Raw genomic sequence first — 27,904 nt, forward strand, 5'->3', positions numbered from 1 at the left:
CTTTCTCGGAAATGCTGGGTTGATTCTGTAATTTGGTTATCATATATTGGAGGAACCTGCATCACATCAGAACTTGTTTCAGAGGTTACAGTTGTAATTGTTCTGTCTTGAAAATGTTGGGATGTTATGCTGATTTGACTCTCATATGTTGGAGGAACCTGCATCACATCAGAACTTGTTTCAGAGGTTACAGTTGAAATTGCTCTTTCTGGGAAATGCCGGGTTGATTCTGTAATTTGGTTATCATATGTTGGAGGAACCTGCATCACATCAGAACTTGTTTCAGAGGTTACAGTTGTAATTGCTCTTTCTGGGAAATGCTGGGTCAATTCTGTAATTTGGTTATCATATGTTGGAGGAACCTGCATCACATCAGAACTTGTTTCAGAGGTTACAGTTGTAATTGCTCTGTCTTGAAAATGTTGGGATGTTATGCTGATTTGACTCTCATATGTTGGAGAAACCTGCATCACATCAGAACTTGTTTCAGAGGTTACTGTTGTAATTGCTCTTTCTGGGAAATGCTGGGTCAATTCTGTAATTTGGTTATCATATATTGGAGGAACCTGGATCACATCAGAACTTGTTTCAGAGGTTACAGTTGTAATTGCTCTGTCTTGAAAATGTTGGGATGTTATGCTGATTTGACTCTCATATGTTGGAGAAACCTGCATCACATCAGAACTTGTTTCAGAGGTTACAGTTGTAATTGCTCTTTCTGGGAAATGCTGGGTCAATTCTGTATTTTGGTTATCATATATTGGAGGAACTTGGATCACATCAGAACTTGTTTCAGAGGTTACAGTTGTAATTGCTCTGTCTTGAAAATGTTGGGATGTTATGCTGATTTGACTCTCATATGTTGGAGAAACCTGCATCACATCAGAACTTGTTTCAGAGGTTACAGTTGTAATTGCTCTTTCTGGGAAATGCTGGGTCAATTCTGTAATTTGGTTATCATATGTTGGAGGAACTTGCATCACGTCAGAACTTGTTTCAGAGGTTAGAGTTGTAATTGCTCTGTCTTGTAAATGTTGGGATGTTATGCTGATGTGACTCTCATGTGTTGGAGAAACCTGCATCCCATCAGAACTTGCTTCAGAGGTTTCAGATGTAATTACCCTTTCTCGGAAATGCTGGGCTGATTCTGTAATTTGGTTATCATATGTTAGAGGAACCTGCATCACATCAGAACTTGTTTCAGAGGTTACAGCTGTAATTGCTCTGTCTTGTAAATATTGTGATGTTATGCTGATTTGACTCTCATATGTTGGAGAAACCTGCATCCCATCAGAACTTGTTTCAGAGGTTACAGTTGTAATTGCTCTTTCTGGGAAATGCTGGGTTGATTCTGTAATTTGGTTATCATATGTTGGAGGAACCTGCATCACATCAGAACTTGTTTCAGAGGTTACAGTTGTAATTGCTCTGTCTTGTAAATGTTGGGATGTTATGCTGATTGGACTCTCATGTGTTGGAGAAACCTGCATCACATCAGAACTTGTTTCAGAGGTTACAGTTGTAATTGCTCTTTCTGGGAAATGCTGGGTTGATTCTGTAATTTGGTTATCATATGTTGGAGGAACCTGCATCACATCAGAACTTGTTTCAGAGGTTACAGTTGTAATTGCTCTGTCTTGTAAATGTTGGGATGTTATGCTGATTGGACTCTCATATGTTGGAGGAACCTGCATCACATCAGAACTTGTTTCAGAGGTTACAGTTGTAATTGCTCTGTCTTGTAAATATTGTGATGTTATTCTGATTTGACTCTCATATGTTGGAGAAACCTGCATCACATCAGAACTTGTTTCAGAGGTTACAGTTGTAATTGCTCTTTCTGGGAAATGCTGGGTCGATTCTGTAATTTGGTTATCACATGTTGGAGGAGCCTGCATCACATCAGAACTTGTTTCAGAGGTTACAGTTGTAATTGCTCTGTCTTGTAAATGTTGGGATGTTATGCTGATTTGACTCTCATATGTTGGAGAAACCTGCATCACATCAGAACTTGATTCAGAGGTTTCAGATGTAATTATCCTTTCTCGGAAATGCTGGGTTGATTCTGTGATTTGGTTATCATATGTTGGAGGAACCTGCATCACGTCAGAACTTGTTTCAGAGGTTAGAGTTGTAATTGCTCTGTCTTGTAAATGTTGGGATGTTATGCTGATTTGACTCTCATATGTTGGAGGAACCTGCATCACATCAGAACTTGCTTCAGAGGTTTCAGATGTAATTACCCTTTCTCGGAAATGCTGGGTTGATTCAGTAATTTGGTTATCATATATTGGAGAAACCTGCATCACATCAGAACTTCCTTCAGAAGTTACAGTTTTAATGGCTCTTTCTTGTAAATGTTGGGTTGGCTCTGTAATTTGGTTATCAAATGTTAGGGGAATATGCACCACATTAGAACTTGACATTTCAGAGGCTACAGTTGTAACTGGTCTTTCTTGTAAACGCTGAGTTGTTACCATTGAGGGAACCTCATCAAAACATGCTGATTCAGAGGTTACAGTTGTAATTGCTTTATGTTCAAAAAGTCCAGACTTGCTTTTCGATGGATCCTGGCCAGTCTGAAATGCCTTCATCAGCTCTCTTACAGACATAGTTTCCTCTAGCCTTTCTGTCTGCGACTTTGGGGATCTGGGGGATTTTGGAGGAAGCTTGGCTGATTTTTCGATTTCTGATATCTGTACATATGACTTACTCTGGGACGTAGTCACTTTTTGGGATTTCCACTTTTGACTGTCCACCTCATTCTCTTCTTCGACCTTCTTCTGCAGTGCCTTAACCCTGTCCTTAATGGATCCAATTGGAGTTTCCACAACTCTAGGAGACACAGGAAGGGGTCCAAAGACAGATTCAGATCCACCAATAACCGCATCTTCATCAAGAGACTCCTCAGACTGACTCCTACTCATCCTTTCCAAGTCATCCTCTGAACTGCCACTTGCAAACTCCCGCTCTTTACGCTTTTTCCTTGCCGGCTTTTTGATTTCTGCTGGACGGTGTTTACCACGTTTCACAACAACCTCTGTAAAGGTTTCTTGGACGCTATCCACATCTTGTGAATCACTAAATGGTACAGGTGTCTCCTGCAGGCACTGTTCTAAGTCACTGCTGAGAAATGAAACCATATCTGAAATATCCCTCTTAGGAGAAGAATGGGATACAGTGTCTCTTGTGATTCGAACTTCCTGAATGAGTGCCTCTTGGATTTCAGTGCTTTTTTTGATGTTGGATTCCTCAACATCTGTCTCACTGAGAAGTACCCACTCCTCATCATCAATGGTTACAGATCTCCCAATAGCACCTTCCCTCTTTGTATCATCCATTGTTCCATCACGAAGGATCCCTTCTACCTTCTCTAAGTCCTCTTTCACTTTTTCAACAATTTCAAATGGCTCATCCACGTCCTCATCCCCAGCCTTGTCTGATCGCTCTCCAGGATCAGAGGAGCACGATCTTTCCAACTTTTCAGAGGTCAGAAGGACTGACACTTTAATCAGGTCCTGCTTCATATCAGACACCTCTGAAAGCAGATCGGGACTTGCGAGTGTGGCAGGATCATGTATGATTTGCAGCATGGAAAGCTCTGTTGACTCAGATCCATCATAATCTTCCATGTGAACAGCACAAAGAGTTTGTAAAGAACAAAGGGGGGGAATGAAGAGGACAAAAGACATTGGAAAACCAGTCAGGGCAGGAGCAATACAAACTGTCTTCAGTTCAAATGATGAGGAAACTACTTGACAGAATGAAGAACATCGCTAGATTTATCTACATTTGGATCCGAAGGATTTGGGAAGGCATGGGAGCAGTTAAGCAAAGCAAAAGAGAATTACAGAGTGAGGGCAGGAAATGGGCAGGAAATAACTTGCTTAAACATGTTATATTGATTCAAGTATCCACTCATACACTTACACAAGAGGGAAAGTATAAAGAAAAAACAAAGGATAAGAATAAGTAATACAGAAACCTGTGCACAAAGAACAAATGAGGAAAGTAATCATAACACAGAGTGGAGCTGTACCAATGACGCATCTCAAGATTGTTCTCGACATGAAGAGCTTATGTCAACACAAACACAGATAGCATTTCAAAACAATGCCTATAAGCAGCACTGAGATACAGTCAGAGGCTTTTCCCATAAAACACTTTCAAATTATTAAATGCTATGGCTTTTTAGTTATGCAGATCTTTGAGTCAAACATGGTGTTGTTTAACATAAGGGAATTTGTTATAAAACTGAAGTAAATGATAAGAAAACAATAAACACAAGTGAATCAACTCAAACAAAGAATGTGAGTGACCGGGAGAAAGAAATGTCACACAAATTATGCATATTTTCAAAAAAGATATCCTCACATTCAGGCAGACACACTCACACACATACATATACAATAATATAATATGTGTAAGTCAAGTTATTTCCATGCAAAGGAAATGATCCATGCAAAGGTGACATTTGTGGCAAGCAAATTAAGTGATTCAATTACAGGCAAAATAATATGTGCCTGGTCAGTATGAATTTTGTTTTCAGGGAGAATGGTTTATTTTCCAGTATCTCTTTTGGCATGTAACACATTTTACTTTAAATTCGTTAAACATTTTAGAAACCATCATGCCAGAAGCAAGATACCATTGTGAGAGTAGAATTGGATGTAATGTTTTATGAGAACAGCAGACCATAAAAATAAAAATGGAAGAAGGGATGTTTATCAGCCATAGCACAGCAATCGGGGATCCACAAATACAATTTCTGTTAAAATCACTTATAAATATATTTTCTATAATACTTCAGCAATGTACTAATACATTAGTAACCTAAAGTTACAAGAGTTATAAAGGTTAAAAGGAGGAGAAAAAGCAGTGTATATAAATATTTTTAAACTATTGACTTAAAAATGGCTTACATTTATCGTGTGTCTTCTCACTCTATAAAGAAATTAGATTGAAAGAGTGTTAATAGAATGGAAAATACAAACAATCCATGATCTCTTTTGCAAAGAGAACATTAAAAATAAATGTTTATTTCTAAGGTGTAAAATTGATATTTACCTCCTCATCTGCATCTTGATCAGAATCAGATTCCTTAAAAAGCAAGAGTAAATGAAGAGTTAAAAAAAATCTGTCTGGTTAAAATTTTGCGAAACTATATATATTTTTATTAAAAGGTATTAGCTTTTTGTTGTATCTGTGTGCGCGTATGTATAGTACATGTGAACCACAAAACCAGTCATAAGGCATAAATAATCTTTCCATAGATGTATGGTTTGTTAGGATAGGACAATATTTGGCCGAGATACAACTATTTAAAAATCTGGAATCTGAGAGTGCAAAAAAATCTAAATCTTGAGAAAATCGCTTTTAAAGTTGTCTAAATGAAGTTCTTCATGTTACTAATCATAAAAATAAGTTTTGATATATTAAATAAAATAAAAATCGATCATTTTGACCCATACAGTGTATTTTTGGACACTGCTACAAATATACCCGTGCTACTTAAAACCGGTTTTGTGGTCCAGGGTCACATATGTGGTTCTAATGCAATATCACAGTTTCTCACCTTTGAGTAGACAGGTAGGCAGATGTTCAGGTTGCATATTGCATTGTGGTTTAGACTGCGATATGTTCTTGGTTCTTTTGTAAAAGACAACCTGCCACATGGTTCTTGAGTGCTGTCACGAATCTGTTGAAAACAACCAGTCTGTAACTTTGCTCATCACCAAGTGACAGTTGCACAATACTTTGGCATTACAACAGCTAAACTAGTAGGTAACATAACTTACTTTGATAAAGAGAGAAAGACGGTTTTCCTTAAAGGCATAGAAGCTGAACACATGGTGCTGTCCACTTTTGGTCAGTGGGACCAAATTTCCAAAGCAGTCTGCAAAGATTGGTTTTCCCTCTAGTACCTGTAGAAATAAACACACCACCGTGTAGAACAACTTCATCTCGAATGCACTAGCAGGACTGGCTAAAGCACACTTACCTCGACATCTCGACTGCGAGCCACTTCAGTGAAGTTCTCCTGCTGCTCCAGAGTTTTATCCATCTTATCATCCGTCATACAGAAGCAGCGGAGTCGTGCTTCTATGGGGTCCAGTGTCTTGGCAAAGATGACAAACTTGGCCATGTAGGGAACACAGATGATCTCACGATACAGCTGACTGGAGAAGTTCACAGACTCCTGGATCTGACGGCAATCTATAAGCCAAAACCTGGGAGAAAAACATGTATTTAATGATTTGTCAAGGTAAAGCAGTCAACAAACATTTGTCACTGCATTTCAACTCACCTTGCTGATACATTAGTGGTAAATGAAACACACTGGTTGATGAATGTTAGCGGTGTGGATCCAGTTATGTCCTCCCATTGTGCTGGAGTTGTCCCACCTAGAAAAAGAAAGTTATTAGAACTATTCACTACACTTTCTTATAAAGGCACTTACTTACAAAGCATTTGTTTTACTCTAACATACCAGTAATGCTACAGAGCAGTCGTAGAGTGGGTGTACTGTTTGTCCCGTCACTGGTTGGGCTTTTAGGGACAGGAATAGTCATGGTGATGGGCTTGTGAAACTTGCGTCTTCTGGGCTCCAAAGTAACAATTGGGCTGAATGTAGCCTTATTACCAAGGATCTTTCTCACCAGATCCTCACCGATGGGCTGGGCCTAATAAATGATGAGATTGAGTTGTAAGTGGTAGGCTGGCATCTCAATTTTCTTCAGTATCATTCCCCCCCTGACCAATTTAAGAGTACTACATAGTTAATTAAATATTTTAGAGAAGAGCATAACTAGAAATATGTTATGGACTTCTTCCAAAAAGCCACACTTTTTAAAATGAACCCTGAAATAAGATTTTACAATGCATTAGTATTACTTTTCCAGTGTACCAATAAACTTCTTTTTACCTTTACATAAAAAGAAAACTGCTACTGCATTGATATAATGCTCAATCTCAATTGAGTCAGCTTTAATAACACAGAAGCCACTAAAAGTTGTTTGTACTATTGATCTATAGTGACAAATAAGCATAAAAATTATACAGTTTTATCCTCAACATCATTTGTGTGAAAACTGTCTAACACAAGTCAAAAGCAAAATTAAAAATGCATTCTTTAAACATTAAAAGGTCAATGATCAAGCTTGCTTTGAATAGTGGATTACCTGTAGCCCAACACGTATCCGTTTAGTCAATGCTCCCTCTGGGAACACAGCCTGGACCTGAGGAACAAGTGTGCTGCTTAACACCCCACCCTCTGGACCGATCAGATGACTGTCCTGCTTAATGCGGGACACCACTGCAAAGTATTGTGGGAAATCCCGTGTGATGATGCGGCAGATTCGCTTTTTCTCCAGCTCCTCAGGAGTGTCCAGTTCTAAGGGAAATCACAAATCCAGTTGTTCCCAATGACCAAAGTCTTTATTAACATATTACATTTATTAAAATATTACTGACTCCAAGCTTTTGAATAGTAGTGTATATGGGGTCACCTCACAGCATTAGAAACAAGACTACAGTTCTGTTGGCACACCACTGGCAATTTAAAGGTGTGTGTTCAGTACACACTCACCCTCGTCCATGCCATTGAGTATCTGATTCAGCTCCTCTTCTGTATGCTCACAATGATGTTCTCTCCAGCTCTCTCCTGTCTCGCTGCGCAGAATCACTAACTCCCTCTCTGTCCCACGCAATGCAGCAAAGTGGGGGATCTCCACTATCACAGGCCTGAAAAACAAGGGTCGTTATGTCAGCCAAATGTACGGCTTTGGACTTGCCAGAAGTGAGTGTTGTTCAGAAACAGATGTTGCATCTGTGAAAGACATAAACACAGGGAAATGTAGCATGCAGCAAGATAGAAAAAGAGACTGAACAAAACCATGGGTAATGCAATATACAACATACACAGAGCAATTACAAATACAAGAAAATAACAAATTTAAAATCAAACGATATCCAAAAGTAAGGGAGGAAAAGGTAAATCTATTTCGGAATGATAAAAACAAACTCAAAAAATTATAAAAACAGATGGAGGTGTATTTAAAAGAATTAGGGGGGATATGTGACCGGTATCCAGTGGATATTTGGCATTAGGATCTCTCCTACCCGAGGAATTTGGTGCCGGGTGGACCCAGCTGCAGAATTCTGCTGACAAGGCTTTCGCCCTCATTAAGAGGAGGAGGGGCTGTTGGGAGGTGGAGTTTACTGTTCCGATCGCAGCCATTAAAAGACGTAAAAAACAAGGCACACTGTAAACCTGATTTACTGAACTCAGATGTAGTGAGAGAAGAACATCGTTGTCATTCCTCCAAACTAGAGATGGCAAGTGTCCTAACCAGGTGAGACAAACAGTAAAAGCTCCTCCATGAGTTTTTGTCCTAACCAACATGTTGATCGGTTGCCTTCTATGTCTGCAGTGTCATTCCCAGCAGTGCTGTAATTGTCAACTAAAACTATTAAAATAACTATTAAAATCTACCTAAAATCTATTTTTATTTAATTAATTTATCAAACAGCATTCTATTGGCTGAGGTTACATTACATGATATGTTTTAGCATAGACAAACAAATTGATTGTCGCTCCTGGTTAGGACACAAGGTCAAACATGTTGACATATTGCGCCGCTTTGTCAGTCAAGACAAGACAAAATAGAGAACATACAACTGCATCATACACAAACAAAGATAGACAAAAATGTTCATGGTGATACAGCATAAAGTTTCAATTTAAGCTCCCCCTAGACACCCCCTTACCCAAGAAACTGGGCTCCGGTGGGTCCAACTTCAATGATCTTGCCTGCGAGCCCCTCTCCCTCCACCATAGGTGGCATAGAGGCCAATCGGTGTCTCTTCACCAGACGACATGTGACCCGTGTAGGTGCTGAGCACTTTCTAGGTGGCACAATAATGCGTAGTCCATTGTGACGACAGCCACGCATGGCTCCGCCACGGGCATCCACCATGAAACTGACCAGGAAGCTATTTTTATAGAACAGCAAGTGACAGTGAAACACACAACACAATGTTTAACATCTTCATTAAAACAACACAGAAATGAAATACTGCAATAAATACATTAAGTTCTTGTTTGTAAACTTACAGAAGCCCGCTTGGCTATTCAATATTATTTTTCTGTCTGTTTTCCTGAATGTATTTTATAGGCTCAGTGGGCTTCCATAAGTTTGTAAACAATTATTAATTTTGCATTTTTCGTTGGTGCCATTTGAAATTACACACTTTACCAGAAATATTTTGAGATCCAGTAGTTTCCTTCAGTGATCAACAGGATTATTCTCTATTAAACCCTGAAAGCTGATTTTATTATCAGATTGTGTTGCCATTATGTCTTGATGGCAAGACTCACGATGTACATTACCATTCCAAAGTTTGTGGTCGGTAAGATTTAGTTTTAAATATTTTAAAAATACAGTAAAATTTACCCCTCAGAAATCATTCTAATATGCTGATTTGCTGCTCAAGAAACATTTATTCTTATTATCAATGTTAAAGACAGTTCTGGTGTTCATTATTTTTGTGGAAACCATGATACATTTCTTTACAGGACTGAATGAATAGTAATTTTTGTAACATGTAACTATGACTTTTGATTATTTTAACGCATTCTTGCATAATAGAAGTAGTTAATTTAAAAGTAGGTAATGTCTTTCTTTAAAAAATCTTACTGACCTCAAACTTTTAAATGGTATAATGTTATTTTAAGTGTTGCTTTAAAGGAGAAGTTCGCTTCCAGAACAAAAATTTACAGATAATTTTCGCCTTCCCTTTGTCATCCAAGATGTTCATGTCTTTGTTTCTTCAGTCATACAGAAATTATGTTTTTGAGAAAAACATTTCATGAATTATCTCCATATAGTGGACTTCTATGGTGCCCGTGAGTTTGAACTTCCAAAATGCAGTTTAAATAGTTCGAGAGTAGTTCAAGAGAGTTAGGGTATAGGTCAAAAAACTCCAACCTCATTTTCTCCAAACTTCAAAATCATCCAAAGAAGATCAAACGCCCTTTATAAAAAAGGTAAAACAGCGATGTAGGAAGATTTTGAAGTTGGAGAAGAAAATAAGATGGCAGTTTTTCGATACACCCCTACTCTCTTAAATCAGAATGCATAGAGCACACGCAGAGCTAAACAAGACAAGCATTTGAAGTTAAAGAGTACATATCTGTAATTTTTTTGCTAGATAAGACCCCTCTTCCTCAGCTGGGATTGATTAGAGCCCTTTGAAGCTGCATTTAAACTGCATTTTGGAAGTTCAAACTCATGGGCACTATAGAAGTCCACTATATGGAGATAATTCCTAAAATGTTTTCCTCAAAAAACAAAATTTCATTATGACTGAATAAAGAAAGACATGAACATCTTGGATAACAAGGGGGTGAGTAAATTATCTGTAAATTTTTGTTCTGGAAGTTAACTTCTCCTTTAAGTTATGTATTGTTTATGAAGTTTTTGGAGAAAGTCTCCAAAATAACCTACAGATAAGTCTCTGGAGAAATTAGATAATAATGAATGATAACCATTGAACATGCTCAAGAGGTACTGGGGAAAATACCATAGGAGTTGAAAAACACAGTATGTCCAGTTTCATACCACCCATGTGAAAGATACTGAATAATACTATTCATATAATATTATTCATGGGGTTCTCTATGAATACTAAGTCATGACACTGTGTTCATCAAAACATGCTTATTAAAATTTTAATAGGCAGAAAAGGCTTATTTAAAAAGCTCAAAGCAGTCAGTTGTTATATATGCATGCAGTAATGTAATAGAAGTCGATGGAAGGAAAAAGGGCAGAAGAAGAGAAGTGAAGGATCACCTGCTGTTGTCATGGTCAAGGCATGGGGTAGATCGGCTAAAAGCAGAACAAAATACACAATCACGAACAGCAGAGAGAGAGGCCGAGTGATTTAGGGAGATGATGTGAGTGTGAGAAAGAAAGAAAGAAAGAACAATGAGAGGAAACTGAGCAGCTATCATTCATGTTCCACAATAGTGGCATCTAATGCAATGCCAGCTTTGACTAACCACACAGATCCTAGTATTATAACATGTGCGACGGAGAGAGGCGAGTGTGTGTGTTCATGTCTGTTTGAGTGTGTGTGTCTGTGTGTGAAACCTACTAACCCTGACTGCAGAAGAGTGCTAGTTAGCACCACATTATCCAAATGTTCAGCACCCCAGCTCAGTCGATACGAGTCCTTCTCATGCTCGCGAGAGAATGCAGATACCTGACAAACAACATAACCAGATTATAATATATCATTGTGACTCATGATCAAAGCCGTTGTAAATTAGAACCTGTGATTACAACAGTATTCCTATGCCACTGTGTCTGAGTGTTTCAAAATTGATGTGAATTTTGACTTAATAAGTGGGCTAAAAATATTTTTAAGAGACAACTCTTGTATAAACCCAATAAGCCCTGTGAAGCCATATTAACAGCTACAATTTTAACAATGCTCATTAGCTGTTTTACATTTAGTGTAAACCATGGTCAACAACACTGATCCAAATGTTATATATATATAAGGTATAATAAGAAAATTCATAGTTCACCTTATTAATCTGGTGGCTGGCGATCATATCCTCAATCAGCATTCCTTCACCCCTGTAAGCAAGATGACTGGGGGTCAATGCAAACATGTGAGCAAGGCAGCATTGGGCTGGTTTCACAGACAGGGCTTAGGCCTGTTTTTTTACCGGTCTAGGTTGTGGGTGTAGCTCATGCCATCCAGGTAGTGTCCAGGTAGAGAGTCATCACCAAGCTCTCTCAGGTCCTCTGCTCTCAGGTACTCCCCTCCATCACCTGTCATTGTGTCCTCACCTGTTCATACACACATTGACTGATTGACTGACACTGTCAATCTGACAGACTAATGAACTATTCGTTTATCAACTACTCGGTCAACTGCTCATTGACTTAGGGCCAGATTCACAAACAGCTTGCACCAGCGCAATCTCTCTTATTGTTGTTAAAAACCTACTTCAAGGGTTTACTGAAAAGATGCAGTGAAAAATTAGTGACAAAAAGGCGTGAACAGTTATTTTTGCATGTGCATTTGTAGGAGTTTCTCTTTCAGACGCAAAACTGATGGGAGGAGAGTATTTAAACGAATAACACAACATGAATACTAAGATTTTGCAGTAGTCAGATTACTGGTATTTGCACCATTATTTAAAGGGATATTTCACCAAAAAATGAAAATTCTGTCATTAATTACTCACTCTCTTGTCGTTCCAAACCTGAAAGACCTTTTTACATCTTCGGACAAAAATTAAGATATTTTTTTATTAAATCTGAGAGCTTTCTGACAGCAATGCAACTGACACGTTCAAGGCCCAGAAAGGTAACAAGGACATTGTTAAAATAGTCCATGTGACATCAGTGGTTCAGTCGTAATATTATAACGCTACTTTATTCAACAATTTCTTCTTTTTCGTGTCAGTCTTTACCATGCATTTAGGAGAGTAAAATGGCTGCTGTCTATGCAGTGTCAGAAAGCTTTCAGATTTCATCAAAAATGTCTTAATTTGTGTTCTGAAGATGAACAAAGGTCTTCAGGTTTGGAACGACATGAAGGTGAGTATTTAAAGAAAAAGTTCACTTCCAGAACTAAAATTTACAGATAATTTACTCACCCCCTTGTCATCCAAGATGCTTGTGTCTTTTTTTCTTCAGTCGTAAAGAAATTATGTTTCTTGAGGAAAACATTCCAGAATTTTCCTCCATATAGTGGTCTTCTATGGAGCCTGTGAGTTTAAACTTCCAAAATACAGTTTCAATGTAACTTCAAAGGATCTCAAAGGATCCCAGCTGAGGAAGAAGGGTCTTATCTAGCAAAACGATCAGTTATTTTCCAAAAAAAAAAAGCCCAATTTATATACTTTTTAACCTCGAACACTCATCTTGTCTATTCTCTGCGACGCGCATCTGAACTCTGTGTAATCCAGGTCAATACAGTTAGGGAAGGTCGAAAAACTCTTTCTTCTTCAACTTCAAAATCATCGTGCATTGCTGTTTTACCTTTTTTTGAAATGGGCATCTGATCTTCTTTGCACATTCACTTTGTAAACACAGGGTCGGTACTTCTGCAGCGAAGTAAGGCAATTTAAGAGAATAGTCAAGATAAGCGTTTGAGGTAAAAAAAAAAAAAAAAAAAATAAAAAAAATACAAGTAGATAAATTGTAATTTTTTTAGAAAATAACCGATCGTTTTGCTAGATAAGACCCTTCTTCCTAGGCTGGGATCATTAAGAGCCCTTTAAAGCTGCACTGAAACTGCATTTTGGAAGTTCAAACTCATGGGCACCATAGAAGTCCACTATATGGAGAAAAATTTGGGAATATTTCTTTACGACTGAAGAAAGAAAGACACAAACATCTTGGATGACAAGGGGGTGAGTAAATTATCTGCAAATTTTTGTTCTGGAAGTGAACTTCTTTAATGACTGAATTTTCATTTTTGGGTGAACTATCCTTTTAACACCCAAAAAAGCATGTCTCAACCCATTTTGTGCCTGTGTTGTTGTAATATATAACCTCTCATTTTCTGACCACATATAAATGCAAATCCTTTTTTAAATTCAGACCAAATAGCATTAATTCTGAACATTCATGATTTTAAATAAATTATCCCCAGATTAGCACAACTAACTGAGAACAAAGTTAGTTTTCCATAGTTTAGTTTTCTGCACACGATAATCATGCCCATTCCAGTTAGCACACAAACTGCAAACCACACGTTTAAATTGATACAGAATGAACTGAACTGACTTTTGTAAATTTAGCAAGTGTAACGTTAGTAAATGTGTCAGTTCGGTTCACTCTGTATCTATACCCTGTATACCTTCGATCTCCATAGAGACTTCTGTAAAAAGCTCCTCCTCCATCTGATGTTGGGCTATAGAGGCACAGCAGCTTTTACACAGATATATGAAATCCTGATTATGGATAATAAAAGTCAGTAACAAAACAGTATCTTACCCTCCTCATCAGACACATCCAGAACTTCTGTCATTGTCTCTGGAACATTCAGTTTGTGTTTCTCTGTCACAGTCTACAATGGTTGAATGAAAAAGGCATTCAACATATATTCTTCTCTGGATTTAGCATTCAGCATTGTATTGCATTCAGCTTTCTTAATATGTAAAGGCATAGATACATACGGTAGTCGTTGTGATTACTTCCTCAGTAACAACTTTCAGAGTGTCCACCACTGAGATGTACCCCAGACGCTTAGCAATAGAGAGTGCTGTGTTTCCGTTCTGACAGAAGAAGAGTGTGAGGTTAGAGAAGTAAGATACAGCATTAATATAACTTCTGTGAATATGAATGTGTCGCTCACCATGGTGACAGCATTCGGTTTGGCTCCATGTTGCAGCAGGACATTGATAATGTGTGTATTTCCCTGCTGGGCAGCTTGATGAAGTGGCGTGTAACCGTTCTGAAATTAATAAAAATGAAAAAAATTCAGTACAGTACAATAAACAGCTCAAAAATAACACTATAATAATCAGAATGCAATGCGAAAAAATTAAGCATGTCATACATTTGGAATCCTATAATTCTGATAGAATTTTACAAAAAAATCCACAAAATTACAGTCAGTGATATGCATCAGGAAACGCATGGTCACATAGCTCATAATTACAAAATGATTAAATTAATAGCTATTAAACTAGTTAATAAGCAATTATTAATAGGCTTATCAAGTCACATAATGAAAGGAAATGTAATATATTAAACGCTTACCTTAGTTTTTGCATTGACATTTGCGCCATTTTGCAAAAGGAAATTAACCATTTTGACATTTCCATAATGACAGGCAACAATAAGAGGGGTGTAGCCCAACTAGAAGAAACAACCAAATTTCACATTAGCTTAAGCGTAACATATCAAAAATGTTATTAAAAATAATTATACAAAACCATGGTAATATAGAAACTATGGTGCAAGCTTACTTTGGTCTGCTGGTCTATATTTGCATCGTGTTTGACCAGTATTTCAGCCGCTTGCACTCTGTCCTCCTGAGCAGTGAGGTGAAGAGGTGTAAGGCCACTCTGAAAAAAAAGGAGGAAGAAATCATACATTGGCTGTTTATTACAATACTTCTTTCTGATGGTCACTTGCTGAATTCTACAGTCCAATATTTCTTTGTTTGTAGCAAACAAATATTAGCTAAAGATTCAGCTTTGAAATCACAGGACTTTGGATCAAATAAGTGCAGGCTTGGTGAGCAGAAGAGACTTCTTATAGTTCAAAAACTTTTGACTGGTAGTATACTTGTATGTCATACCACCATTAACTGACATGAGAGTATCATTAATGTATTGAAATATTAACTTTAATTTTTAGGAGGTACTTAAGGTAAATATTTTACATCTAAAGGGTTTGGCTTACATTTGTAACAGTCATTTTGGATGTTTATTCATAAGCAATAGATAACAGTCTGATGCTGAAGATACATAATGTAGGCTTTCAAATCTACATCTTACCTTGGTGGCAGCATTGACATGTGCACCCCTCTCCAGCAGCAGGGAGGCCATCTCTGTGTGCCCCTCCTGAGATGCCAGGTGTAAAGGACTCACTCCCTGTTTGGTCAGTGCATTGGTCTCTGCTCCATACTGAAGCAGAGCAGAGGCGATCTGTGTCTGGTTCTTCTTTGCTGCGATGTGGAGAGGTGTATAGCCATTCTGCACAAAAACACAAACACAAAACCACGTTATACTTTTTTATTGTGTTACTAGATGCAGAGCCATCTTGCAATCAGTTTAAGATTTGCACCTTAGCAGTAGCGTGAGGTGAGGCTCCTTTATCCAAGAGCATCATTGCCACCTGCTGGTTATCATAGTGAGCAGCTACATGCAGTGGTGTGAGACCGTACTAGTTCAGAAAACAAAAGACAGAAAGAAATATGAAAATATGTTTACAAATGAAATTTTGATGAGTAGGTGATTAAAGCTTTCACTGTCACCTTTCCAGAATCATCAAGAACTGCTCTCCGCTGTAGGAGGAGTTTTGCCACATCCAGACTTCCATATTTAGCAGCAACATGTAGAGGAGTAAAGCCTTTCTGTTAAGGGAAAGATATTTGTTTTTAGTTAATTAAATGAATACTCAACTTAATATTTGAATTAGGGCTCATATCTAGTCCCACCTTGGTGGCGAGTGAGTGAGATGCTCCGGCCTCCAGCAGCACTGCAGCCGTTTCCATCTGACCTTCACGAGCGGAGATGTGCAGAGGTGTGTATCCATTAGTGGTGGACGCGTCAGGGTGAGCCATGTGCTGCAGTAATAACTGCACAATCTCTGTCTGACCCAGGCGAGATGCAATGTGAAGGGGTGTCTGGTCCTCCTGGAGGCAAGAGAGAAAGACGGAGAAAAATTCAGATATAGAATATGTAACACTTTAATTGTAGTCTGTGATTTCATTTTTTCAGGAAGTGTTTTTATCAACTGACTCTGGCCACTGCATCCACCAAAGCGCCGTTCCTTAGCAAACATCGCACCACCTCCATCTGTCCTGCCCTTGCAGCCATGTGCAATGCCGTCTCGCCACGCTGAGGACACACACAATCAGTACAACATAAAATGCATGGCTAGGCCTTTTTGACTTTATTTATAAGAGAGTAGAAGGACAGCACATGATATCAAAAACTGCCAGTATTAGCAACACAATATGGCACAGCATGAGGTAAAGAGGCTCTGAAAGTAGTAGTGTGAAATTTATATATAGTCTAGAATAATATAGTAATAGTTGTTTTAATAATGTGCAAGTATGTCAAAACCATACTTTGAGAGTCCACACGTGCACCATGAAATGCAGTCTACTAGAATGCAGTTAGAATGCTAGTGAAAATAGTTTCAAAACAAAGCCAGAGAACCGATGTGTCTCTGAGCAACACAAAGCAGTGTCTCATAGTATCTATGCTATTGTAATTTATGTCTGATTTAAATACATCTCAGTGCCATATCAAATGCAGCTTCTGTCACTGCTGCATTTCAAAAATGGATTAGTTGATATTGATTTCATTTGACTGGCAAGAGCTCTATGGTGTTTTATTATGCTACTTGAATTTATTGATTAAACAAGAATTTGACATAAAAGATGACCTTATTTAATAAGGTTAGACAAAAATTGCTCTCAAATCAATTTAGGGGGTCAAATAACACTCCTTATATTAAAGGTTAATTGGTGTCAGTGCTGTGAACTAAGAATATTTTGGATTCAGCTCCACTATAATGGCCTAAACCAGCCAAAACATTGACACAAAAACACAGTCAACATTTCTTCTGACCAAAAAAATCAAGAAAATCAAATTTTTTGTCAATATCACACACTCCTATTAGAAATATGTTTAAATATGGTACAAATCATGTCCACACATGATAACCGTGTACTCACAATATTACAGACATCAGGTGAGGCTCCATTCTGTAGTAGCAGGAGAACGATATTGAGGTGCCCCATAAATGCTGCAACATGGATTGGGGTTAGGCCAGACTAGGAAGAAAGAGAAGCGAGAGTAGTTATGTTTACATGCACCAATTTTCGCCAGTCGTAATTAATTCAATCTGATTTCAGATTCCGAACGTTCTGTTTATATGAGCTGTAAACATTCCTGTTTGAGCTACAGGAATAATTAAAGCTGCAAGCAGTGATGAAAGGGCCCTAGCCCACCTGGCCCTTTCTACCTCCACCTGGTGGCTTTAGGAAAACAGCAAGTATGCATTTTAAGTGCTAAATATAGGAGGAATATGTCAAAGTCATTTATATGTGCCAAACTTCCTGCTGCCAGCTGGTGGCGCTATGACTACAACAGAATATCGGCATGTAGATGTGTTCAAGCCAGAACACTTAGCACATTTGAAGTCTGGTGCAGGTTCAACATGCTATGTTTGAGTAAGTGCAAAGCATGACATATCCTGTTGCCAACAGGTGGTACAATGATTATAATGGAATATTGGCCTTTAGATGTGTTCAGGTCTCTTATCGAATGTGTGAAGTTTGGGGCAGTTTGGACATTGCATGGCTGAGTTAAAACACATTCTATTCCCATGGCAAAACATTGAACTTTGTCAGGCCGCCACGGACATGCCCTTTTATGGATCTTTACAATTTAACATCGCAAAGGCCTTTAGAGTAGACTGATCAAATATAATGTTAATGTAACTAAATCTCTATGAGGAGTTTGTTAAAGCATAAAATATGGTACTTCCTGTTGCCAGCAGGTGGTGCTATGGCTATAACTGATTATTGTCATGAGCATGCGTTCAGGATAGGACTCGAATTTTGGTGCAGATCGGACATTGTATTCCTCAATTATAACTTATAACAATTATAACTTTTTCATGGCGAAACATCAAAGTTTGTCAGGCCACCACGGACATGCCCTTCAACGAAAACTCAGTTTTTGAGCCTGTTTAAGCCCTCAAAAATGCGATTCATTTTGGAGAAGAAGAATCTGAGCACTTAGGTTCTCTGTGAAGTTTTATTATTAGGCTTGAAATAAACCCGTCAAATCAGATATTGTTATCATAAATAGTATGCAAGATTACAATAAGTATGTCACAGACTACTAAGATTCTTACCTCAGTGATAGCTTGAATTGAGGCTCCATATTTAACCAGCAGTTCCATGACTTTCACTCTGTTCTTTTTACAGGCAATATGCAGAGGAGTGAAGCCATTCTGACAGACACAATAAATACATTAGTAATGCTCATTAACACTGACACACATTCATTTGACTTCTTTTTAAAGACAAATAATTACCAGTGCTCTGGCATTAGGATTCGCTTTCTTATCCAGCAGTAATTTCGTGACTCTGTAGTGACCACAGTGGGCGGCAACATGAAGGGCGGTCAGGTAGTCCAGTGTGACATCATCCACCGGTGCCTTGTGTTGCAGCAGGTGTTTCACACACTCAACGTGATCACCTTGAGCAGACATGTGCAGTGGGGACAGGCCATTCTGTGTGTGTGTGATGAAAAAGAGAGGGAAAAAATACAGATCAGCTTTACATCAAAAGGAAATGATAATAATAATTACTGTGTTTCTATACTTACAGCATTCTTGAGTATAGGAGACTAATTAAAAAATAAAAACAAACATGGAACCACTTCCACATACCTTGGTCCGTGCTAGTATGGGTGCTCCTTTTTCAAGCAGTATTTCCACTGCAGTGTCATGTCCACTTCTAGCTGCACAGTGCAGTGGTGTTAGTCCATCCTGTTCAACAGAGGGAAAATAAATAGAGACGAATAACAAATGAAAACACACATAAATGTGCATACATAAGTTTTTCAAAATAGGATGCCTTAAACAGTCTTAATTAGCAATCGTGATGCATGGTTCACAAAAAGCTAGCTTTATCATTATTCATTTCATATTTTCAAGTACATACAGTACAATAAATGTTTCTCTGAACTGCTGTTAGCAGTACAGGCACTACTGCATTTTGACTGTACTGTTGATACTCACCCTGGTTTTGGCGTCAATCTGAGCCCCTCTGTCCAACAGCAGAGCAATCATGTTTGTATTTCCTCGTTTGGAGGCCACATGAAGAGGGGTTATGCCATTCTAAACAAAACATACATCCTTTAGGATAGATTATATTTTCATACTTGAAAAAAAAAAAAGTAACCAAATAAACCATTAGGCTAAAGCAACACACCGTCTTCTAAAACCAGAGGAAAGTAAAGAGGAACTGCAAGTGTTTGCTTAATGATTTGAGACAATTCATATATCATACCACATGATAATTCATTCACTCTAACAGAGCTTTAACTATGGATTAATTAATAAAAGAAAACATGCACATCAAAAAAATCCCTGTTGTTTACCCCAAAAATGATAAATAAAACAACTTGCAGTAGCCTAAATATCAGTCTGTTCCTCACAAAAAGCACTGATTTAGAGCAGTGATTCTCAAACAGGTGGTCGACGCCCACTAGGGGGCATTAGTAACCTTCCAAGGGGTGCAGGGAGAAATTATCCCGTAGGTAAAATGATGCGTCCTTATTCGCCAGAGAAACACAGTAAACACACTCGGTTACTTCTTAGGTGAATGTAAACAATCGAGAGACTATCGGGCATCGTTTCATTCGGTCTTAAAGGGACAGCAGCCTAATTTAGTTGCTATTGTCTGTGGCATTAATGTTAATCAAGCAACAAAAGAAAGACAGAAAATCACTCACTGCTCTTGTTTTTATAACTTTATTAGCCCTAATAAAGATTAATCTAAATTTGTTAATAGAAATAATGTCTCATTGAAAGAATGAAGAATGTGGTAAACAAGTTGTTATAAATGCATAATTAGCTTATATAACCATTGGCATTTAATTTAAAAGAAGACCATGTTCTTGTTTTTTTTTTTTATGAGAAGTGGTTTCATTTAATTTTAATATAAAGGCATGCTGCATGCCACAGCAGTTAAATCTGCGTCTATCATGATAAAACCTTAATATCAAACCTACACAATGAGTTTGGTAATTTGAGAGAAATGCTTAATAAATGCATTACACTGTAAATAAACCCATTAGATTTTAGATGACTAAATCTATTGTAGATTTCGTCAACTAAAATCTTATGATATTTAGTTGACTAAAACTAGACTAAAACTAACACAGTTCAGATGACTAAAATGTGACTGAAACTAAATGGCATTTTACTCAAAAGACTAAGACTAAATCAAAATTTGCTGTCAAAATTAAAACTGGTACACCAAATTCATAATACCCCCAACCCCCCACCCCCACCTAAAAAAAATAAAAAATAGCAATTTGTCATAATTGTTTCAGAAGAAACATCTTAGCCTTTGGGGAAGGGCTTTGATTATAGTCTTAGACATGAGGCCTTAAAGTCAAGAAATTTGAGAACCATCGATTTAGAGGACTTACTGCCAAACCCTTAAAAATGTATAGTCACTTAAATTTAAAGTATGCAATTTTTGTCCATTTAAATCCCCATTTTTTAAAGGTTTTAGCAGTATTTGATCATACCCTGGCTGTGAAGTCTACAGCAGCCCCTCTGTTGAGCAGCAGCGTGGCCACATTAACGTTACCGTAGTGAGCAGCAATATGTAGAGGAGTGAAGCCACTCTGTTAGAGGATGGAGTAGTATTGGGATAAAAGAAGGGATAGGACGAAGAAAAGAGGAAAACAGAATGAAGATAAAAGTCTGTGCTGGTCATCTAACATTAAAACGTCCATCATTTATGATCTACCATGCAGCATTCCCATGAATCATCACATTTGTGCAACTTAAAAGATAGAAAAAATGGAAAAAGCAAAACAATGTCTGGATTCTCATCTGCTACCAAAGGATCTAATCATACCATGCACTGGAGTGAAGAAAAAGTATACAACTTGGATGAAATAAGAAACGGAAAGATTAGATTTGTACATGTAATAAAATATAAGCACATTCCCAGCGTCATATCATTCTTCAGAGGGAGAGATGAGAAGTTTCTCAGTGACAATGAAAGGAAAAAAAGATGATGAACAAAATATCTGAACAAACAAATGTTATTCAGCAACTACTCACTACATTCGGCTAAAGATGAAAGTATAGATAGGAAATTGGCATTGTCTGTCTTACTCGTTCGTTTGATGGAGCCATTTTTTCTTACCTTTCCATTCTGACAGACATGGTGCAATTTAAAAAACAGAATTAACAAAAAGGTGCAGCAAAATGTGACCGAGAGACTTCTACACAGATAGTGAGAGTGACAGCATGAGTTCACATGCACAATTAGGAGTTAAAAACGTCTGTCTAGTCTGTTAGTAAAATCAGAAGTGGTGCTTAAACAACACAATGAACCCCTAATTCCTGCTCAAAACGTTCACTGAAATAAAAAAGCATAAAAACGTGTTGATGAGCTAGAAACACCCAAAAACCTTTTGAGGAAACAGGGTGCTGCTACTAAAATAAAAACAACTATGTGTCATGCACTAGGACATTTAAAAGGACAAGACTCTATTCTTCCCATGCACTGTAAAAGAAAGATTCAGTGTTAAGTAGCACATTAGGCTTTATAAGAGCTGAGACAAATGCAGGTGCAGGATTCTGCTGAGAATCTTAATACCTCTGTAGTCCTGTTGACCATCATCTGAAGGAGATGCACATGAGGAAGAAAATATGGCATTTTTTATTAATATGGCTTCTTTTGTCTTAAAAGGAGGAATTGCAAAAACAAAAATATAATTCAGTGAATAAAAAAAATCAAACTCAATAGCTCGAACCTCACTGAAAATATCTATTTAAAGGAACAATTCACTCGAAATTTTAATTTTAGAAAATTTGCTGAAAATGTACTCTCCTTCAGAGCATCATTACTCACCAACAGAATTTTGCATTACATCCCTTCCTCACAAATGTATGTACTGCAGTAAATGGGTGCCGTCAGAATGAGAGTTCAAACGAAAAACTTCTGGCTGAAATACCACTCTATAATTCATAATAATGCTTCCTCCAGTGAAAAGGATCAGAATCCATCCAATGTTTAGAACTGTTTTGGACTGTTGTAACCTGTAATAGTGTTTGATCTGTGCATATTTCTCTCATGATTCAGACAAAACTACTTTCACTAGAGAAAGTCATATTATGGATAGAGGACTGGAAGCAACGGTTAGAAGTTGACAAAAAAATTCTAATTATGAATTCATTACAAACATACAGCTTTTTGCTTCACAAGAGATTAACTGATGGACTGGTACTTGTGGATTATTGTGATGTTGACGGCACCCATTCACTGCAGAGAAGCTATGGTGAGTAGGTGATGTAATGATATAGTTCTCCAAATCAGTTGCTCAGTTCAACTCATCTACATCTTGGATGGCCTGGAGGTGAGTAAATTTTCAGCAAATATTCATTTTTGGGTGAACTATTCCTTTAAAACGAATGAATAAATAAAATCCTTCAAAATAATCTTCAACAATCCTTTAAAAATGAACTGTGGTACTATGGTACAGTCATAGTATAAAAATATGTTTAATAATATTCAAAGAATACCATGGTACAATTATAACGTACATGTACCATACGAAAAAAGAGCATTAGTATTATAATTGTTTAAACAACACACAATACGTTCATGACATCATGTCCAAAAATAGTATTATCATGGTGAACAACCTTAAAACCATGGCATAATCTATATATACGTCAAAAAAACACAGAATTACTACAGTTCCATCTTCGCAAAAGCGTGAACATTAAATCCTCACTATTTATTCTCTCACCTTAGACTGGACATCAGCATTATGGTCGTTCTGAAGCAGCAAAGCAGCAGACTTGGTGTCATCCTTGCGGGCAGCGATGTGGAGCGCCGGCAGGCGGACTTTACCTTTTGTGTCGTGTTCCAGGAGCAGAGAGACCACCTGATTATGACCCTGCTGCAGAGCAATGGCCAAAGGTGTGAAGCCATCCTACAAACACAGACAATATACAGGCAGAGATTAACAAACAGACCTAAGTATTTGTTCACAAATACCAATATGCAGGTCAAAAAGTCCAATGGTTGGAATATCTAGACTAGCTTGGACCAACAAATGAACAGCTAAGAAATCATGTAAAACCTTAAAGGAGACCTATTAGGTCCCTTTTTACAATATGTAATATAAGTCTCAGGTGTCCCCAGAATGTCTGTGAAGTTTCAGCTCAAAATACCACACAGATCATTTATTATATAATTTTGAAAATGCCTATATTGAGTGGAAGTAAAAACATGCTGTTTTCGCGCATGTCTCTTTAAATGCAAATGAGCTGCTGCTCCCCGCCCCCTTTTCTAGAACAGGGCAGTGCCTTTACAGCTGGTAGCTCAGATACTCTGCCAAAAAACATCTGCTGGTTTTAATTATCATGTCTGCTGCACTGAAATCATGCGTTTTAAACCACATTAGTTTAAACTTATGATATAGGGTTTTTTGAGCGCACATATCCAAAGCACGCGCACAGAAAGCGGCTGTCACGCGGCATGTGAGTACTAAACTAAGTTCTCTTTCATGTCTTATTGTGTTTAATCAAGCTTAGCTTGAACTTTTGCCATGGCGTAAGAACTGGTACACTGTTGTCGTTTGCGAAAACACAATGGCGGCACTTGGGTGGAAACGTGCAGATTAAGAGGTGGAAATATTATAATAAGATCCCCTTTTCACATCACAGGGGGAGCAAAATCTGACTGGATCATTTTTCCACAAGCTTGCAGAGAAAGGCTTACCAAAAAGTTTACTGGGTTGTTTTTCATGTTTTTTGGGTTGGTAGATGCAAGGGGGACCCAAATATAGCACTTAAACATGGAAAAGCCAGCTTTTCACTATATGTCATACCTTTAAACCATCTGATGCTATTGGCTGGATTTCTAACAGGAATGAATATCATTTAAAATCATTCAGGGTTTGAGATTTTGCTTCCATCCAGTTTTATACAGTCTTTATCTTGCACGTTTGAATAATGCTATCACAAAGCAAGTTATCAAAATCACAGTCTATGGAAATGTATAAACACTCTCCTCTTTTTAGACACAGGTACTTGCATGGGCATGTTTAAAAGAATGGAAACACACACACACAGACAACCCTCGCAATCACAAACCTCTGTGGCCATGCTCTGGTTTCCACCATTCTCCAGAAGATATCGCACAACCTCCAGGTGATTCTCTTGAGCAGCCATATAAAGTGGAGTGAAGCCATTCTGTAGAAACAACAGATACTATAAAACAATATGATAACATTTTATAATTAATAATATATTAAATTAAACTAAATATTAAAAAAAAAGTATATCATTATAATTTTACAGGCTTTTCTCACCTGTGATTGCGAGTTTACATCTGCTCCTCTTTTTACCAACAACTTTGCAACTTCTTTCTGCCCAGCCAAACAAGCAATGTGCAATGCTGTGTTCCCTTTCTGAAGAGGAGGAAAGGGAGACACATATTCACTGTAATTCAGATGCAAAATTTCATAGGATATTAGGACTTGAGTATATTTTTCTTACACCAAATGCAATTCAGTGACGTTTACACTGCTAGAAATAAATGGAAAAACAAACAACTGCAAGAAAACAATATGAAAAATTTCATATTTGTGACACTCTAAATGTGGGCTGTATTTTTCCATATTTTTCTTACAGCGTATGCTTAAAACAAAAACAGCTATTTGCCAAAAGGTACATGGGGACTGTATGAGACATTTGACCTGATCTGCAGAAATCTTGTCCATTATTAAACAAATGAATGAAAACCACTAAAACAATCATATTTCTGCCCAACTCATAGTCTCTAAAGCTTTGTCCTTATAGAACTCCCTGCTGTCAGTGTGATTGCTGCTCATGTGTTTATAGTTCCTGGCTTGCGTGGGTGTGTCTGTCTGGCCCTGTGTGTCAGATGACAGGAGTCACCAGAGTCCAACTGTACTCATCATACCATAGTGCTAGATGACTGGCATTCCGTCAGATTTACTCTCTCTCACGCCATTTGGCAATCACATTCCCCTCCCTCTAATTTGTAAGTGTTTATGTGTGTTTAACCTTGGTTGAAGAATCCACGGTTGCACCCCTCTCCAGAAGTTCCTCCACCAGCTCCACGTGACCCTCTTTGGCTGCTAGATGGAGCGCATTGAGTCCGTTCTATGCGCAGAGGGAGATGTGATTAATACAATTTCTTTCAGTGCAGATTTGATAGTAAGCTCTGATACAGAACAAGACAACACATTTTGTTCATGATAAATAATAGCAATATACAAGTTGCATAAAAAAACAGGCTTTTGGCAGGATAATTTGATGGGTAATTCTACATTAAAAAAAATTCTCTGAATAAAAATTTAGCTCTGACATGCATTACTAAATATGGAGAATTTTATGTACAGCCCTAGAAAAAAGACTAAATAAGGTGAATAAAAAAAAAGATTAATTACATATTGCATATTAGAATATTGCATATTAGAACATATTTATTATAGTATTTAAATTTTATTTTATTTTATTTTATTTTATACCCCAGTGATGCAAAGCTGCCACACACATATTATTTTTTCCATTCAATTATGTCGTAATAACTAGATGTTATGTTGTTTTAACAGCATGACATCTCGTTATTACAAGAAAATATGTAGTTTTAATAACAAAAAGATGCCGTTTTAACAGCATAAAATCTTATTATGACAAAATATGTTGTTTTAACGAGAAAAAGCCGTTTTAATGACATAACATCATTATTACGAGAAAATTATATTTCAGTGAAAAAAGGTCATTTTATTGGCATAACATCTCATTATTATGAGAAAATGTTATTTTAACAACATCTTGTTATTACGAGAAAATGTTGTTCTAACATAATATCCTGTTATTACAACAAAATATGTTATTTTAACGAGAAAAAGATGCAGTTTTAGTGACATAACATCTTGTCACGACAAAATATGTTTTTTTTTATGAGAAAAAGATTTCGTTTTAACAACATAACATCTCATTATTACAAGAAAATATGTTGGTTTAATGGAAAAATATTTTGGTTTTAATGACTTAACATCTAATTATGACGAATTATGTCATATTAATGAGAAAAAGGTATCGTGTTTAATGCTAAAACATCTTGTTATTATAAGAAAATACATAATTTTAACAAAACAAAAGGATCATTTTAACGATGAACACTTCTCGTTATTATGAGAAAATATGTAATTTTAATGACATATCTTATTATTATGAGAAAATGTCATTTTAACGACATAACATCTTGTTATTAAAAGAAAATATGTCATTTTAATGAGAAAAAGATGGCATTTTAATGGCAGAAAATCTCGTTTTGACAAAATTAGTTGTTTTAACAAAAAAAGATGTTTTAACGAAGAAATTTTACGAAAAAATGTCATTAATGACATGTAATTAGTGACATATCTCGTTATTATGAGAAAAGATGACGTTTTAACGACGTCTTATTACAATAAAATGTTTTAATGAGAAAAATATGTTGTTTTGACAACACAACATCTCGTTATTACGAGAAAATATGTAATTAAAATGACAGAATCTCATTATTACAACGTAACTGAGTGGAAAAAAATAACATGTATGTGGCAGCAATGCGCCACTGTATTTTGAAATGCCTGATGTAAAGAATAATTATGACAGATTTTACTATGGCTAAATTTAGCAAGAGCCTTTTTTCTATCTTAGTGCAAGTGTTGCAAATTTTAGCCATTATAAAATATGTAATTTTTATTATATCATGTAAAAAGTTGCTTATTTTATTAGCAAATGAACATGTTAAACATGGAATTTCAGTGTTTAATCCCTTTTTCCTGAGCTGTAAATAAGCACTCCCTTTATTCAAGCATCAGCACCTGTCTTCATTTACTAATGCACCTCATTTTGTGTTTGATGGGTAAACCATGACAGCTCTTGTGTAACGCAGTGTGGCTAACAGTCAGACTCGTCAGTAAAAGCAGAGAGAATTAACGAAACGCTAATCTCATTTATTTGGATAATGAAAGCTGGAGGAGTTTTCACATCCAGAGGGAGAGAGAGATTCCGATGAAAGAGTGGAAAGAAAAAACAGATAAAACATGGGCAGATTATATTGCAATATCACTCAGTGAGGATTAGAAGAGTGGATTTTAGAGAAAACACGGAATGCCTGTCCATTGTTGCACTGACGTGCTCATTACTGGCAACTCCAGATGACATCATAATGGATAATGTCATGGTAAAATCTATTATACATCAGAGCACAGGCAAATTCAGCCCATGACATAATAAGCGGGTCATAGCAACCCGATGACATTTGTCTCTGATGTCAATTCAGTTCATTTCAACTGAAAAATTTTTATAAAACTGCCCTTTCACTTACATTTAAACATTTTCTT

The 27,904-nt window shown here is 37.1% G+C and overlaps 1 protein-coding gene across 6 annotated transcripts in view; it reads right to left on the reverse strand.

The window, feature by feature from the left end:
• The window catches only part of ank2a (ankyrin 2a, neuronal), a 67,829-nt gene that overhangs the window by 12,592 nt on the left and 27,333 nt on the right, over nucleotides 1-27,904 (reverse strand). For 2 of the 6 annotated variants that reach the window (XM_051117430.1, XM_051117438.1), the window contains exons 3-40: nucleotides 25,569-25,667; nucleotides 24,851-24,949; nucleotides 24,633-24,731; nucleotides 23,282-23,467; nucleotides 22,126-22,149; nucleotides 21,041-21,139; nucleotides 19,521-19,619; nucleotides 19,170-19,268; nucleotides 18,813-19,010; nucleotides 18,630-18,728; nucleotides 17,443-17,541; nucleotides 16,499-16,597; nucleotides 16,195-16,392; nucleotides 16,012-16,110; nucleotides 15,822-15,920; nucleotides 15,533-15,730; nucleotides 14,999-15,097; nucleotides 14,790-14,888; nucleotides 14,383-14,481; nucleotides 14,204-14,302; nucleotides 14,022-14,094; nucleotides 13,885-13,938; nucleotides 11,738-11,861; nucleotides 11,594-11,645; nucleotides 11,162-11,265; nucleotides 10,854-10,889; nucleotides 8,770-8,994; nucleotides 8,122-8,220; nucleotides 7,589-7,743; nucleotides 7,182-7,393; nucleotides 6,491-6,683; nucleotides 6,308-6,404; nucleotides 6,002-6,230; nucleotides 5,799-5,924; nucleotides 5,576-5,698; nucleotides 5,068-5,100; nucleotides 4,923-4,944; nucleotides 261-3,625 (exon numbers count right to left, since the gene is read on the reverse strand). In XM_051117430.1, the coding sequence (XP_050973387.1) occupies nucleotides 261-3,625; nucleotides 4,923-4,944; nucleotides 5,068-5,100; nucleotides 5,576-5,698; nucleotides 5,799-5,924; nucleotides 6,002-6,230; nucleotides 6,308-6,404; nucleotides 6,491-6,683; nucleotides 7,182-7,393; nucleotides 7,589-7,743; nucleotides 8,122-8,220; nucleotides 8,770-8,994; nucleotides 10,854-10,889; nucleotides 11,162-11,265; nucleotides 11,594-11,645; nucleotides 11,738-11,861; nucleotides 13,885-13,938; nucleotides 14,022-14,094; nucleotides 14,204-14,302; nucleotides 14,383-14,481; nucleotides 14,790-14,888; nucleotides 14,999-15,097; nucleotides 15,533-15,730; nucleotides 15,822-15,920; nucleotides 16,012-16,110; nucleotides 16,195-16,392; nucleotides 16,499-16,597; nucleotides 17,443-17,541; nucleotides 18,630-18,728; nucleotides 18,813-19,010; nucleotides 19,170-19,268; nucleotides 19,521-19,619; nucleotides 21,041-21,139; nucleotides 22,126-22,149; nucleotides 23,282-23,467; nucleotides 24,633-24,731; nucleotides 24,851-24,949; nucleotides 25,569-25,667 (7,611 nt within the window). Of the gene's footprint in view, nucleotides 1-56; nucleotides 3,626-4,922; nucleotides 4,945-5,067; nucleotides 5,101-5,575; nucleotides 5,699-5,798; nucleotides 5,925-6,001; nucleotides 6,231-6,307; nucleotides 6,405-6,490; nucleotides 6,684-7,181; nucleotides 7,394-7,588; nucleotides 7,744-8,121; nucleotides 8,221-8,769; nucleotides 8,995-10,853; nucleotides 10,890-11,161; nucleotides 11,266-11,593; nucleotides 11,646-11,737; nucleotides 11,862-13,884; nucleotides 13,939-14,021; nucleotides 14,095-14,203; nucleotides 14,303-14,382; nucleotides 14,482-14,789; nucleotides 14,889-14,998; nucleotides 15,098-15,532; nucleotides 15,731-15,821; nucleotides 15,921-16,011; nucleotides 16,111-16,194; nucleotides 16,393-16,498; nucleotides 16,598-17,442; nucleotides 17,542-18,629; nucleotides 18,729-18,812; nucleotides 19,011-19,169; nucleotides 19,269-19,520; nucleotides 19,620-21,040; nucleotides 21,140-22,125; nucleotides 22,150-23,281; nucleotides 23,468-24,632; nucleotides 24,732-24,850; nucleotides 24,950-25,568; nucleotides 25,668-27,904 lie in introns of all 6 variants that reach the window. The other 4 variants (XM_051117462.1, XM_051117447.1, XM_051117420.1 and 1 more) reach the window with 3 other exon arrangements.

The sequence above is a fragment of the Labeo rohita genome, chromosome 1, assembly GCF_022985175.1.
Source record: "Labeo rohita strain BAU-BD-2019 chromosome 1, IGBB_LRoh.1.0, whole genome shotgun sequence".
Lineage (NCBI taxonomy): Eukaryota > Metazoa > Chordata > Actinopteri > Cypriniformes > Cyprinidae > Labeo > Labeo rohita.